The sequence below is a fragment of the Chiloscyllium plagiosum genome, unplaced genomic scaffold (genome assembly GCF_037043375.1).
Source record: "Chiloscyllium plagiosum isolate Xiang-an unplaced genomic scaffold, Cpla_swu_hap1 HiC_scaffold_21, whole genome shotgun sequence".
NCBI classification, from domain to species: Eukaryota; Metazoa; Chordata; class Chondrichthyes; order Orectolobiformes; family Hemiscylliidae; genus Chiloscyllium; species Chiloscyllium plagiosum.
Genome location: NW_028270159.1, coordinates 46,875,081 through 46,891,001, shown reverse-complemented (window position 1 = coordinate 46,891,001; position 15,921 = coordinate 46,875,081). Strand labels below are relative to the sequence as shown.

General features: G+C 42.6%; 1 protein-coding gene across 4 annotated transcripts in view; it reads left to right on the top strand.

Annotated features, from left to right (window-relative positions):
• Positions 1-15,921, top strand: part of pnpla7b (patatin-like phospholipase domain containing 7b) — a 354,731-nt gene that overhangs the window by 205,186 nt on the left and 133,624 nt on the right. For all 4 annotated transcript variants that reach the window (XM_043719901.2, XM_043719899.2, XM_043719900.2 and 1 more), the window contains 3 exons: positions 4,499-4,562; positions 7,868-8,036; positions 10,382-10,564. In XM_043719901.2, the coding sequence (XP_043575836.2) occupies positions 4,499-4,562; positions 7,868-8,036; positions 10,382-10,564 (416 nt within the window). The remainder of the gene's footprint in view (positions 1-4,498; positions 4,563-7,867; positions 8,037-10,381; positions 10,565-15,921) is intronic.

The window sequence follows — 15,921 nt, the reverse complement described above, 5'->3', positions numbered from 1 at the left end:
CAAACCTGACTCCCCGAATCGGTTGTGGATAGCACTAACCAAGACCATTTATTACAGTTTTAGCTAGACCTGTCGCAGCTCAGTGACAGATGCACCTACTTAACTTGAAAATTAGCCTTCACAAAGCTGGTGACCGAAATGAATTAGCAAAGACCAGTTGCAGCAGCCAGGTGTGACAGATAGATGTTACAAATAACTATGAGAGAAAAATATTGCCTCTAATCAAGTATATCTAAAACATTTATAGTTGGCCTGAGTATATATTTAGACATCCTTTAAATATAAGTTCTTCACATTATTCACACAGACAAGACTTTTTATCAGTCCCTCAATGACACATGCTATTATTTTGAGGATATGTTTTCCTGCACACCCTTCAATTTTTTTTTTTAGATTAGATTCCCTTCAGTGTGGAAACAGGCCCTTTGGCCCAACAAATCCACACCAACCCTCCGAAGAGTAACCCACCCAGTTCCATTTCCCTCTGACTAATGCACCTTACACTATGGGCAATTTACCTGACCTGTACATCTTTGGACTGTGGGAGGAAACCCACGCAGATACTGGGAGAATGTGCAAACTCCACACAGATAGTCGCCTGAGGCTGGAATCAAACCTGGGACCCTGATGCTGAGCCACCGTGCCGCCACATTGCCACTGCTTTCTCTGTTTCAACATTAGTCACGTTATAATGAGGGATATTCTCATCTTGAGTCCGAAGGCTGTGGCTTCAAACTCCAGTCCAGAAAATAGAGTACAAAAATCTGACGCGCAGTATGATGCAGAGAGAACATAATGCTGTCTGTCGGGTCCCATCTGCCCATTTTTAAGAGTGTAAAAGATTCTTTTGAAGAGAGCAGAGATGTTGTCTCTAGTGTCATGGCTGAATATTAATCTCTCAACATCATAAAAAAAATTGTGCTTTTGTTATCACATTGTGTCTGAAGACTTTACTGTGTGTAAATTGTCTGCTGTGTTTCTGAAAACAGCAGAGACCACACTTTGAAAGTTCTTCATTGGCCATAAATCAGATTGGGCAGTCCTAAGATTGTAAACAGCAAGTATTTTTTCACTTCTAGTTTTCTCTCTCTGTGCTAGTCACTCACTGCATCTGCTTCATTCTCCTTTCTGATGGATGGCACTGTGCCACATAAGGAGATATTAGGGCAAGAGTCCAAAAGGGATAAGTTTTAAGAAATGCATCTTTATTGTTTGAGGGCTGTGGACACTGCTAGCAAAGCCAATATTTATTGTGGTGTTCCTAAGCATTTGTAATAAGGTGAAGGATCTTCCTGCAGGTACACCCTCGAAGCTGTTATTGAGTTTGTTTTAGGATTTTGATCGAGCAACAGCGAAGGAATGGTGGTATAGTTTCAATTCGGGATGGTGAGCAACTTTGAGGGGAACTTTGAGGCAGGTCTGACAAGGAACTGCTTGGTAGAGATTCCTCCAGAAGTTTGTTACTGTGTCATTGGAGTGCCTTAACCAGAACTGCGCACACCGTATTTCAGACACCATCATAAACCTACAACCTTTAACCTTTTTAAACATCAATCGTAACCAGTTGGCAACAATACCTGGGCATGTCACCAGTCTCCCTTTAAAAGTTCTAATTGCAAGTAAACAACAAGCTAATGTCAGTTCCAAGGGAAATAGGGTTACTATAACAATTAACAGAAGTCATTATAAGGAATACACTTTATTTCATGACTTGGAAATTAGATAACAAGTAGTGACCCCTTAGCAGCTGTCCAGGGTGTTGGTGAGACCACATACAGCTTTGCTGTCCTTATTACAGTGGGGTATACTGTACTGGTGGAAGCTTAAGGGAGGTTCATCAGCTTGATTTCTTGGATGAAGGGGTTCTGAGGAAGGTTGAATTAGTTGGAGCTATACTCATTGGAATTTAGAAGAATGAGAAGTGATCTTATTAAATGTAGATTGTTGAGTTTAGAATTCAGAATAGGAAACTGCTCATTTATTACAGACATGAGAAATTTCTTTTGACGTTTGTGAATTTTTGGGATTCTTGAACCCATAGAGATATGGAGACTGAATCATTATCTCACTCAGCTTTGAATATATTCAGATTTTTTAATTATGATGGAATCAAGGTTTATGGACAAACACTAGAAAAGTTAGTTGAGGTCATGATCAGATCAACCATAACCTTATTAAACAGCAGGCTCAAGGGGTCAAATGGTGGAGGTTGTAAGTTTAAAAGATGTGGATGTCAGACGGTTCGGAGGGTGTGGGATCCTGATAAAGCACACTGCTTTGTCGTGGATGTGCTGTGTTTCTTGAATGTTCTTGGAGGTCCGTACTCAAAAGCAACTGGAGTATATTCCCTCAACTTGTGTCTTGCAGCTGAGAAATAATTTGGAAAGTCAAAAGGGGAGTTACTTGCTGCAGAATGCCCATCATTTGGGTTACTCTAGCAGTCATACTATGTGGCTAGTCTGGTTCAGTTTCCTGTCACGGTGACCTCCATTTTGTTGATGGTTTTGGTGCCATCAATAGTAATAGCCATGAAAGGCAAGGTGGAGTGGTAAGATTCTCTCTTGCCTCTTTAGGGCAGATAAAGAGGTTTAAGGAGAGGATTTGTGAATTTTGGGCCTTGACTGCTGATAGCATGACTGCTGGTGTTGGAGTAAAGAAAATTCAGATGAAATGAGAGACTATAATCAGAGAAAAATTGAGATATCAGAATTGTATGACAGCAGGAGGCTAGGGAGATGGGAAGTGGATGAGGTGATGGAGGAATTTGAGTCAGAGAGTCATAGAGATGTACAGCATAGAAACAGACCCTTCAGTCCAACCTGTCCATGCTGACCAGATATCCCAACGCAATCTAGTCCCACCTGCCAGCACCCGGCCCATATCCCTCCAAACCCTTCCTATTCATATACCCATCCAAATGCTTTTTAAATGTTGCAACTGTACCAGCCTCCACCATTTCCTCTGGAAGCTCATTCCACAAACGTACCACCCTCTGCATGAAAAAGTTGCCCCTTGGGTCTCTTTTATATCTTTTCCCCTCACACCCTAAACCTATGCCCTCTAGTTCTGGACTCCCCCACCCCAGGAAAAAGACTTTGTCTATTTATTCAATCCAGGCCCCTCATGATTTTATAAACCTCTATAAGGTTACCCCTCAGCCTCTGACGCTCCAGGGAAAACAATCCAAGCCTATTCAGCCTCTCCCTATAGCTCAAACCCTCTAACTCTGGCAACATGCTTGTAAATCTTTTTTGAATCCTTTCAAGTTTCACGACATCTTTCTGATAGGAAGGAGACCAGAATTTTATGCATAATTCCAACAATGGCCTAACCAATGTCCTGTACAGCCGCAACATGATCTCCTAACTCCAGTATTGAATACTCTGACTAATAAAAGAAAGCATACCAAACGCTGCCTTCACTATCCTATCTACCTGCAATTCCACTTTCAAGGAGCTATGAACCTGCACTCCAAGGTCTCTTTGTTCAGCAACACACCCTAGGACCTTACCATTAAGTGTATAAATCCTGTTCTGTAGTGCGTATAAACGTTGCTTTGATGCACATCCTTGTGGTGTTTTTATATCTGGTAGACATAGCACAACGCCATGTTAGGATAGTTTATATCCTTCTTCCTCCATTAACCATCTATGGTGAGGGGTACCTTGTTAGTCTAGCATGCATTAGCAGGTATGTGGATTGAATCATTGGCAGTCTGCAGGTGGTCAATATGCTGCACATATTATTTCAAATTTTGCTTTCATGTCAGACCCTTCAACTACAATTTATTCCATTTTCCCTCAGAAATAGCCAAAGACAACTATGTACAACAACCATAGTGTGCCTATTACTATGAATTAGGATGATGCAATTTTTAGAATGTCGTGCATTTTTAGAAATTGATTCTTTGGTCAGAATGATGTTTGAACAGGAAGTGGTGACTGCTGCTGACCCTTTGGCTTCCATAGTGCTGTCTGATTAGGCGTACCTAGCTGAGATTATTGGAATGAGTAGGGCAAGTCCTCTTGATTTGGCACACCACAATGTCATCACAAAATACCCTGAATTTCTGTCCTTCCATCATGATTGGCTGGCCAATTACCACAGGAGAAAGTGAGGGCTGCAGATGCTGGAGATCAGAGCTGAAAATGTGTTGCTGGAAAAGCGCAGCAGGTCAGGCAGCATCCAAGGAGCAGGAGAATTGACGTTTCGGGCATGAGCCCTTCTTCAGGAAACCCAATTACCACAGCTTTGCACTAAAACGAAGCCTCGAGGCAGTGCAGATAATATTTTCAGACTAATGAATGATTTCCCCATTTCCATTGATCCCTGCTGGCTGTTTGAACTTGTTCATTTGTATTATTTATTTACGTGTCAGTTGTAGCCTAAGTGCTCATAGTAATTCTTTACTGTGAATCCCTTAGTCTGATAAGTAATACATCTTATTAGTACATCTATTTAAATTTATGTAAAACTGAAGTCAATTGTTTCATTTCAGGTCCTACCTTGCTACTGAACAGTGATGTCATCAAACAACGTCTTGGATCTACTGCTTTGGACAGGTCAGGTCACACTCTGCCTTAGCTGACTTCCTACCTCACTCACCTAGCTTGTTCTCTCTGATCTTACACTGTCTTTCATTTTAGTTATTCTGGTTTCACGGGGAGTGTCAATTGGGGCAGATTATATAGCATAATGCCAAGAGATAACGGTAAACATACAGCTAACAAATTTAGCATATAGGCTGGATGGATCACCCATCTGAAAGTTGAGAAGTCCAAATTCAGCGCACTGCAGATTGGGATGATTTGAACCTAAACTTTATTCTAAACTTTGGGTTTTCTTAGTTGGTTTGGTGACATGGCATGATAAATGTATAAGGTCCTAGTTTTGTTCCCTGCACAGTGCTGAGTTACCCCATTCCACCAAAGTGGCATTGAGGCTAGGGAACAGAAAATTAATCTTTTGCAGTGGATTGTTGTTCCAGCTGAGGCTGGTTTATTTATGCTCTGCTTATAAAGTATTGTACTGGGTGAAGTGCTATCACTTGGGGATTAAAAAGAAATTCAGGTTTCCCTTAATCTCTTCCATTGTGCTGTACGTAAATTGGAATCTTCTTGGTTTAGACCAGTGTTGTCCCAAGAGATAGCTTTTGGCCACTTGTGGCTAATTGGGAATCTAGACATGGATAAGTTAGTTGTGATTAGTAAATGATATTAAATATTAACCACCATTGTTAGGTGTTGACCTCACTGCTCATTTGCATGGTGTATGCTTTCATGCTTTAAACAGATCTTGGGTGTTTGGCAAGGTAATAAGGAGATACTCTTTATAATTGATACAGTGCTCCATTTCTTTGGCTGCTGAGCGGTGGCAGAGATTTGTTAACTAAATAGATGTATGCAAAGTGCATTTACCTGCATTGCGTAAGCGAATGCATGGAATTTTCTGTTAAACTAGCATGGTTAGCTGAAATGATATTTCTGCAGTCTTACACTTGGCTATTCAGCTATTTCATTTGGACAACATTGGTTTGGTGTAGCTATGTATCAAATTGTACAGCCCAGGAAGAGACCATTTGGCCCTTGGTGTTAAGGCCCTAAAGGAGCCTTCCACATCCATCAAAGTTTTACCTGCACATCCACCAATACCATTTATTGTATCCGTTGCTCCCGATGCAGTCTTCTCTACATTGGGGAGACTGAACGCCTCGTAGCAGAGCGCTTTAGGGAACATCTCTGGGACACCCGCACCAACCAACCACACCGCCCTGTGGCCCAACATTTCAACTCCCCCTCCCACTCTGCCAAGGACATGGAGGTCCTGGGTCTCCTTCACCGCCGCTCGCTCACCACCCGACGCCTGGAGGAAGAACGCCTCATCTTCTGCCTCAGAACACTTCAACCCCAGGGCATTAATGTGGACTTCAACAGTTTCCTCATTTCCCCTTCCCCCACCTCACCCTCGTTCCAACCTTCCAGCTCAGCACTGTCCCCATGACTTGACCTACCTGCCTATCTTCTTTTCCACCTATCCACTCCACCCTCCTCCCTGAGCTATCACCTTCATCCCCTCCCCCATTCACCTATTGTACACTATGCTACTTTCTCCCCACCCCCACCCTCCTCTCATTTATCTTACCATCCTTCAGGCTTTTGCCTGAAACGTCGATTTTACTGCTCCTCTGATGTTGCCTGAACTGCTGTGCTCTTCCAGCACCACTAATCCAGAATCTGGTTTCCAGCATCTGCAGTCATTGTTTTTACCATAGTGTTAGTTATTGACTCTTTGTAGGAGCTGTTTACATCACGGCCTGATTGACCCCTATGCTATTGCAAATTTCCCCTTTTCAAGTAAATGTCTAATTCTTTATTAACAGCTACTTTTGAATTTGCTTCCACAAGCTTCTCAGACAGTGCATTCCACAACACTGTAACTAGTTGTATTCTTTTTAAGTGCCTCCACATTTCCTGCTGGGTTTTTTTGCCAATTATTTTCTGTCCTCTGTGGTTACCAACCTCCTGCTAATGAAAGCAGTTTCTCCTTTATGTATCAGCATTATTTTAAAGAGAGAATTGCAAATGTGAGTTTGATGGTTCTGTAACTACATCTCTGATTTTAAAAAAAATCAAAGTTTTCATAAATCTGAAATAAATATAGGAAAATAGTCCATCAGCATTATTTGAGAGAAGAAATAGGTTTAAAATTTAGGTCAGACTCGTCTTTAGAATTGAAAAATTATTGATAAACAAGAATTTTTAGGCATTGAAATAAAAAGGCTAAGCAAGCATTACCAATCCCGCAAGCATCTTTACATCTTGGTGAGGGACCTTTGGATTGCTTTTCCAAGATAAAGGTGCTCTACAAATGTGTGATGTTGTGGTCACTTGTTCAATCAGAAAGCTGGAGATTGTTTTGTGTGACTGTAGTGTCTTGTAACAATAGAAAGAAGCATTGAGTTACTACTGTAGTCTGAGCTGAAAATGTGTTGCTGGAAAAGCGCAGCAGGTCAGGCAGCATCCAAGGAGCAGGAGAATCGACGTTTCGGGTATAAGCCCTTCTTCAGGAATCCTGAAGAAGGGCTTATACCCAAAACGTCGATTCTCCTGCTCCTTGGATGCTGCCTGACCTGCTGCGCTTTTCCAGCAACACATTTTCAGCTGTGATCTCCAGCATCTGCAGTCCTCACTTTCTACTGTAGTCTGAAACTTGCTGAGGGAATGTGCTGGAAAATCCGAGATATTGGAAAAGCAGCAAGCCTGCATGGCATGTTTAAAATGAAAATGTTAACAAAGCATAGCAGGTCTGTCTGCCTTAAACTGCAAAAAGAAAAAGCAGGCCAACTTTAAAGCCACAGATCCAGCCCCACTAACACTTTCTCCCTGGAGCTTTCCCATCTTCAGTATAGTTCAGAGTGCCCCTTTCTGTCTGGGATAGGAATTGCAAGACAAAAAAAGGCCAAAACCGATTTTGTTTGCTGCCTGTCATCCTTGGAGGGACCTCTAATGTTAATGGAATTGTTGATTATGCACAGCAATCGATTTCCATCAATATAATCTCCAACAGACGCAGAAATTAGCTGGTGGTAGAATGTCTTGAAGCTATAAGTCCAAGGCCACCTTGATGATATTTTCTGCCATCTGGGATACTGGTGATTTTTTACCAGTTCACAAGTGATGCATTGACTCTCCCTCTCTGTGCTTGGAGTATCTCTCTCTTTCATTTCCTGCACTTCCTTTTCAAAGTCTATTAAAGTCCTTCCTTCTCTTGTTGTTTGCTTGTCCATTTTCTCCACTGATGTTGATTTGATGTGTGTAGATTTTCAATGTTCCATTTCTGAATGATCCCTTGGCTTTTCCTTGTGTAGCATCCATGAGTACCGATTATCAAGCTGGCTAGCTCAGCAAGAAGATATCCATAGAATTGTGCTCTACCAGTCTGACAGCAGCATGACTCCCTGGACCCAGCGCTGTATCAGGCAGGCTGATTGCATCCTTATTGTTGGCCTGGGAGAGCAGGAGCCAACTGTTGGAGAGGTAAATCAATAATTGCACTTCACACAGTATTTAGAGGAATTGCAATCATGTCGATGTTCACCTTTCATTATGTCAGTATGTGTCTCTATCGGTGCAGTGAATTGCCAACTTTGGGACAAAAGGAAGGGATAACGTAAGAATGAATGACTTAAATTATTTGTTTTTCATGAAAGGTCCTGTCACATCGCTGACTGGAAGGTATTGTGTACATTGGTCACGTGGCTCCTTTGCTGTCTGCATACTCTGTCAGAGCCAATTCTATGGTAATAAAAACATAAAATGTTGACAATATGCAGCAGGTCATGCAGCAACTGTGGAGAGAGAAGCAGAGGTAACGTTTTAGATTGACCTTCCATCAGAAGCATTCACTGTTCTGATGCAAGGTCACTGATCTGAAAGTTGAGTTCTCTTTCTCTCTCTCTCTGTCCACAGATGTGATATCTACTGAAAATGTCTCCACTTTTTCATGGATTTCATGTGGGTTTAGAAGAATAAAACTTGGTTTAGATTCATACAGCACAGAAATTGGTCCTTCAGTCCAACTCCGTCCACCTCCGTCCAACTGAATTAGTCCTACTTACTTTGTTTGCCCCATATCCTTCTAAACCTTCCCTATTCACTTACTTGTCCAAATGTCTTTCAATGTTGTAAATGTTCCTATATCTGTGACTGCCTCAGGCCATTCATTCAACATTTGAACCACCCTCTGTGTGAAAATGTTGCCCTCGGGTCCTTTTAAATCTTTCACCACTCACCTTAAAAATATGAGCTCTGCTTTTAAAACCCACTGCCCCCCCCCAACCCAACAAAGGATCCTTCCACATCCGACAGAAATTTGCCTGTACCTCCACAAATTGTCATCTACTGTATCTGTTGCACCCAGTGTGGAGTCCTCTACATTGGGGAGACAGGATGCCAAGTTGCAGATTGTTTCAGAGAATATCTCTGGGGCACCCGGACCAACCGACCCCACCGCCCCCGTGGCTGAACCCTTCAACTCCCTCTCTCACTCCGCCAAGGACATGCAAAATCCTTGGGTTACCTACATTGCCAAACCCTAACTACCTGATGCCTGGAGTAAGAATGCCTCATCTTCCGCCTTGGAACCCCGCAAGCCAATTAATGTGGATTTCACCAGTTTCCTCATTTCCCCTCTCCCCACCTTATCCCAGTCCCAAGCCTCCAACTCGCCTCTGCCCTCTTGACCTGTCCATCGTCTTTCCCATCTATCCGCTCAACCCTCCTCTCCTTCCTATCACCTTCTCCCCCACCTTCATCTATCTATTGCATTCCCATCTGCCTTCCTGCCCACCCCCCCCCCCCCCCCCCCCGGCCTGTCATTTATCTCTCAGCTCCCCAACCCACAAGCCCTCATTCCTGATGAAGGGCTTATGCCCAAAATGTTGATTCTCCTGCTCGTTGGGATGCTGTGCTTTTCCAGCACCACACTCTTGACTCTGTCTACCGATGATGCAACTTTCAAAGAGTCAAGCACCTAAATTCCTAGGCCTCCCTGTTACATAACACACTCCAGGGCCCTACCATTAACTGTACAAGTCCTGCCCTTATTTGTTTTACTACTATTGAAGCATGTAAGATTCTGAGGGGACTAAACTGGGTAGGTACTGGCAGGATATTCCCTCTTAGGATAGAGATGTCAACTAGGGGCATTTGAGAGTGAGAGGTCACGCTCTTGTCAGATGTGATAATTTATTTTTAAGAATGTCGTTAATCTATGGAAGTCTCTTCCTCAGATGAAAATGGAGGTTTAAATGTATTCAAGTTAAATTGATTTTTTTTTGTTGACAAGGGAGCTGAGGGTTAAGAGGGAGCAGACACAAAAGTAGAGATGAAATCATAACCAGGTGAGCCGTGATCTTGGTGACTTGAGGAACAGGTTCGAAGAGCCCAATGCCCTATATCGCTTCTATGTTCTTATATCTGGAGTCCACTGTATTTTGATTTTTTGTTTCAACATAGTATGTACACTGTCAGTCATACTAGTGTCCCACTATTTATTCCAAGGGGCTCATTGTATTCTTTTGGACCTGAAGCATTCCTCACATGAAAACTTTGCATATGACTTTTTTTGACCATTGAGGCAAGGGACTAGAGAAGTGTGGTTCACTTCAGGACAATCAGGTGACCATCATTGCTAGCTGCCACATTAACCCGTTTCTGACTTAAATTGTTTGGGTGTGAAAGTGAAGTGCTGCACCTACAAAACCTGGTATTGCGACCAGCAAACGGAGACACAGTGGGAGTAGCGCACCGTAGAGTAGCTGACGGTGTGTCCCGTGGCACCGGCTCAGTGTCCTGTAATTTGTGTGTGATTTTGTTTGCAGTTGGAGCGCATGTTGGAGAACACAGCCGTACGAGCTCTCAAACAGCTCATCCTACTGCACAAGGAGGATGGCCCGACGCCAGCTCGCACCGTCGAGTGGCTCAACATGAGGAGTTGGTGCTCTGGTCATCTACATCTCTGCTGTCCTCGCCGGGTCTTCTCTCGCAAGAGGCTACCTAAACTGGTAAGGAGCTCGGAACAGTAACTGCATATGGTTTGCTACTGTGATTTATTTTATAGGATTATCAGATTGGCATTATTGGAACAGCATCACCTTGAGGGAGAGTGATCTTTGATATTAAAGTATCCAATAATTCCACAATATGCCAGCTGTTGCATAACCATTATGATTCACTCACCTGTTTTTTTTTCTGGGCCTCTTCTTGACTAGCTGAGCATTATGTTTCAAATTGTCTCTTCCAATGCCTTTGCAAAAGGTCAGCCTCCAGGAAGGAGTGTGAGTTTGAGTCTCATCACCTTGATATCCCACTGACAGAGGTCCTTAAAGCAGAGGATATGACACACGGTTGACAGAGGGTCGTTGGATGTACAGTTATCAACTATTTTGATGATTGTGTTCAAGCCCAAATATTGCACCTTCTTCTCTCTGTTCCACCACTCTGTTCAGTGCCTTTCTGTTTCATGCATATCTTACTTTGTATTTCGCTCTCCACGATGCTACATATCACACGTTTCTGCAATAAATTGCATTCTGCTACCTTTCTGCTCCATTCTACTATATCCATTCTACTATACTAAAGCTTCCCCTTGTGTCTTAGTAAGTTTCAGTACTATGTATTCCAGCAATCAAATCCACATCATCTATTTGTAATGAGAGAGAGAGAAAAGAAAATTCTCCCTGTTCCAACATCTGGGCTCTACCACTTCCACCTGTTTCCCAACTCTCGGGCAGTAGTTCCTCCTGACAAAATTCCTTTTTGAATGGGAATATAAATATTTGAGGCGTACGTTTTTTTTGAAAATCGCATAACAACCAAAGGTAAATTGTGCCTCAAATACAAAGACATTCGAGCAAGATCTTTTTGTTTTACTTAGCTGTTCTCCCTCATCCATTGTGTGGAACATTCTCTAGCAACTGCTTTCTGTACTGATTGGGATATTGGGAAACCAAAGAGGAAATAGATGTAATTCCAGACTGAGCAGAAAGGCACTTAACATTTGGATGAGCCCAGAAACTGCATTCCGAATACAAAAGTTTAATCTATGAAATCTTGCTGGATTTCTTTCTACCCAATGTATTTCATTTAACTACCTAGCAAATAAACATTTACCACCTTGCGTTAAAGCTGCTGTACGCCTTATACATCAGGTGAAATGTAAGTTTAGAATGCTACTCCTCTAAAATGTGTGATTTTGTGCTCTTTGAGTAGAAAAAAATTGTATTTCTTCCTTTTTCCATGAAATAATTCCTCTGTGCTTTACTTCTCATTCTCATAATACAGCGAGTATGGAAAGGTGTTTGCCATGCGATCCTATTATAGCAACACAACTAAAACTTGTCCTCCAGTCGGAGGTGCATTCTATTTTATGGCTTTCTGCAAATCTGAAACAAACTGAAATAATAATTGTGTGTGAAAGAGTCGGTACCAAATGGAATTTCTGTCCAGTCAGCAATTGAAGGTTGCTCTGTTATTCATGGTGTGTGTTTTATACAGTAAAAAGGATGAGTTAGTATGTTAGTCATAGTGTGTGCTGCTCTATCTATAATGTACTCCAGCATTACTGCACAGTGAATAGAATAGAGGTTACCAGTAATTAATATGTGCGTACTAATTATAAGGAGTTCCTGCCTAATGAACAGGATGGGGTTACTGCGTTTGTCATCATGTGTGCTGTGTCAACCATTGAGGCTCAAGTATGAGGTTGCTGAAGGCTTAAGAATGTCACCGAGTATCAGATCCAGGATATTTTGAAATGCTGCACTAAGCTGAGATGGAGCAGAATTTGTTAAGTGCATCCAAGAGGATTTCTTGAAACAGTATGTGGATAGTCCACCTAAAGGAGGGGTCATACTGGACCTTGTATTGGCTAGTGAGCCTGGCCAGGTGACTGACTTTTCACTGGGAGAGCATTTAGAAATAGTGATCGCAACTCCTTAGATTTTAAGATGGCTAATGAATAAGGATAAGTCATGATCTAAAAGGAAGGTACTAAATTGGGGGAAAACAAATTGAATCAGTATTAGGCAGGAGCTAGGGAGTGTTAAATGGGAGGAAGTGTTATTGGGCAAGACCACATGTGAGATGTTGATCAAAGTTCAGCACCAGCATGTTCCAATAAAGAGAAAGGACAAGGATGGCAAGGTAAGGAGCACTTGGATAACGAGGGAGATTGTGAATTTAGTCAAAAGGAAAGAAGAAGCCTATAGAACGTAGAACATTACAGCACAATACAAGCCTTTCGGCCTTCGAAGTTGCGCTGACTTGAGAAACCAATGTAAAGCCTACCTAACCTACACTATTCCATTATCATCCAAATGTTTATCCAATGACCATATAAATGCCCTTAAAGTTGACGAGTCTATTACTGTTGCAGGCAAGGCATTCCACACCCTTACTAATCTGAGTAAAGAATCTACCTCTGACATCAGTCCTATATCTATCACCCCTTAATTTAAAGTTATGTCCCCTTATACTAGCCATCACCATCCGAGGAAAAAGGCTCTCGCTCTCCACCCTATCTAATCCTTTGATCATTTTGTATGCTTTTATTAAGTTGCCTCTTAACCTTCTTCTCCCGAACGAAAACAGCCTCCAGTCCCTCAGCCTTTTTTCATCACACTTTCCCTCCATACCGGGCAACATCCTGGTGAATCTCCTCTGCACCCTTTCCAATGATTCCACATCCTTCCTATAATGCAGCAATCAGACCTGTATGCAATACTCCAAACACGGCCGCACTAGAGTTTTGTACAGCTGCAACAAGACCTCCAAAACTCAATTCCTCTACCAATAAAAACTAATACACCGTATGCCTGCTTAACAGCCCGATCAACCTGGGTGGCAACTTTCAGGGATCTATGCACATGGATGCCGAGATCTCTCTGCTCATCTACACTACCAAGAATCTTACCATTAGCCCAGTACTCTGTATTCCTGTTATTCCTTCCAAATCACCTCACACTTTGCCGCATTAAACTCAATTTGCCACCTCTCAATCTCGTTCTGTAGCTTATGTATGTCCCTCTGTAACCTACAGAATCCATCCGCACTGTACACAACTCCACCGACTTCAGTGTCATCCATGAATTTACTAATCCATTCTTCTATGCCCTTATCCAGGTCATTTATAAAAATGATGAACAGCAGGGGCCCCAAAACAGATTCTTGCAGTACGCCACAAGTAACTGAACTCCAGGATGAACATTTCCCATCAGCCACCACCCTCTGTGTCGTCTTTCAGCTAGCCAATTTCTGATCCAAACCACTAAATCACTCTCAATCCCATGCCTCTGTATTTTGTATAATAGCCTACCGTGGGGAACCTTATCAAATGCCTTACTGAAATCCATATACACCACATCAACTGCTTGACCTGCATCCACCTGTTTGGTCACCATATCAAAGAACTCTATAAGGTTTGTGAGGCACAACCTACCCTTCACAAAACCATGTTGACTATCTCTAATCAACTTATTCCTTTCTAGATTATTATAAATCCTATCTCTTATAACCTTTTCCAAAACTTTACCCACAAGCGAAGGAAGGCTCACTGGTCTATAATTACCCGGATTGTCTCTACTCCCCTTCTTGAACAAAGGGACAACATTTGCTATCCTCCAGTCTTCTGGCACTGCTCATGTAGACAATGACAACATAAAGATCAAAGCCAAGGGCTCTGCAATCTCCTCCCTAGCTCCCCAGAGAATCCTAGGATAAATCCCATCCAGCCTAGGGGACCTATCTTCACACTTTTCAGAATTGCTCGCACTTCCTCCTTATTTACCTCAATCCCGTCTGGAGTAATAGCCTGTATCTCAGTATTTGACTCGACAACATTGCCTTTTTCCTGTTTGAATACTGATGAAAAATATTCGTTTAGCCCCATTCGTATCTCTTCGGACTCCACACAACTTCCCAGTACTGTTCTGTGGAAGCTAAAATCCGATAGGGCCCGTGAGGAATATAAAGAAAGCAGGAAAGTCCTCAAGCAGGGAATTTGGAGAGCAAGAAGGCGCCATAAAATGACCTTGGTAAGTCGGATTGAAGGGAATTCCAAGGCATTCTATACATACATTAAAACAAGAGGATAACTAAGGAGAAGGTAGGACCACTCAAGGATAAAGGAGGAAACTTGAGCTTGGAGGTAGAGGATATGGGCAAGATCCTAAATGAGTACTTTGCGTCAGTATTCACCCAGGATAAGGATATAAATTTGCAAATATGCTACAACATTTTGGATCTCTCTAAGAACATGAAGGTGGATAAGCCCCCAGGGCCTGATGGTGTCTACCCCAGGCTATTGAGAGAGTCAAGAGAGGAGATTGCTGGGGCCTCAACCAAGATCTTTGTATTGTCGCTAACCACTAGAGAGGTGCCGGTGGGCTGACAGGTAGCTAATGTTTTTGCAGAAGGGAAATGGGATAATCCAGGAAACCTTTGACCAATGAGTCTCACATCAGTCATTTGGAAGCTATTACAAAAAATCTCTTGGGGATATGGTTTACGCACGTTTGGAAAAGCATGGTCTAATTAGGAACAGTCAGCATGGCTTTGTGCAGGGCAAGTCATATCTTATTAACTTGATCAAATTTTTCAAGGAGTTGACAAAGATGACCGATGAGGGTAGAGCAGTGGATGGTGTCGACATGGATTTTAGTGAGGCTTTCGATTAGGTCTCTCATGGTAGATTCATCCAGAAGATTAAGATGCATGGGATCCTCAGTGACTTGGCCACGTGGATTCAGATGAGCTTGCCCATAGAAGACTGAGGGTAGTGGTGAAAGGGTGTTTTTCTGGCTGGTGGTCTCTAACTAGTGGTGTTCCACACTGGGATATCTGCTTGTGACCTATAAATGACTTGGATGAACATGTAAATGGGTGGGTTAGTAAGTTTGCAGATTATACCAAGCTTGGTAGCATTGTGGATCATGTAGAAGGCTGTCAAAGGATACAGCGGGATCTTGAGCAGTTGCTGATATGAGCAGAGAAATGGCAGATGGAGGTTAATCCAGGTAAGTGTGAGATTCTGCACTTTGGGAGATCAGATGTTAAGGAAAAGTATACAGTTAATGGCAGGGCCCTGAACAGTATTGTTGTGAAGAGGGATCTTGGGGTTCAAGTCTGTAGCTCCCTGAAAGTGGCCACACAAGTAGATAGGGTGGGAAAGAAGGTGTATGGCACACTTGCCTTTATAAGCTGGGAAATTGAGTAATGGGGTCAAGAGGTCATGTTGCAGCTTTATAAGACTTTGCAAGAGCAGGTCAGAGGCTGGGAATGCTGTGATGAGTAACTCACTTCCTGACTCCCCAAAGCCAGTCCACCATCTACAAGGCACAAATCAGGAGTGTGATGGAATAGT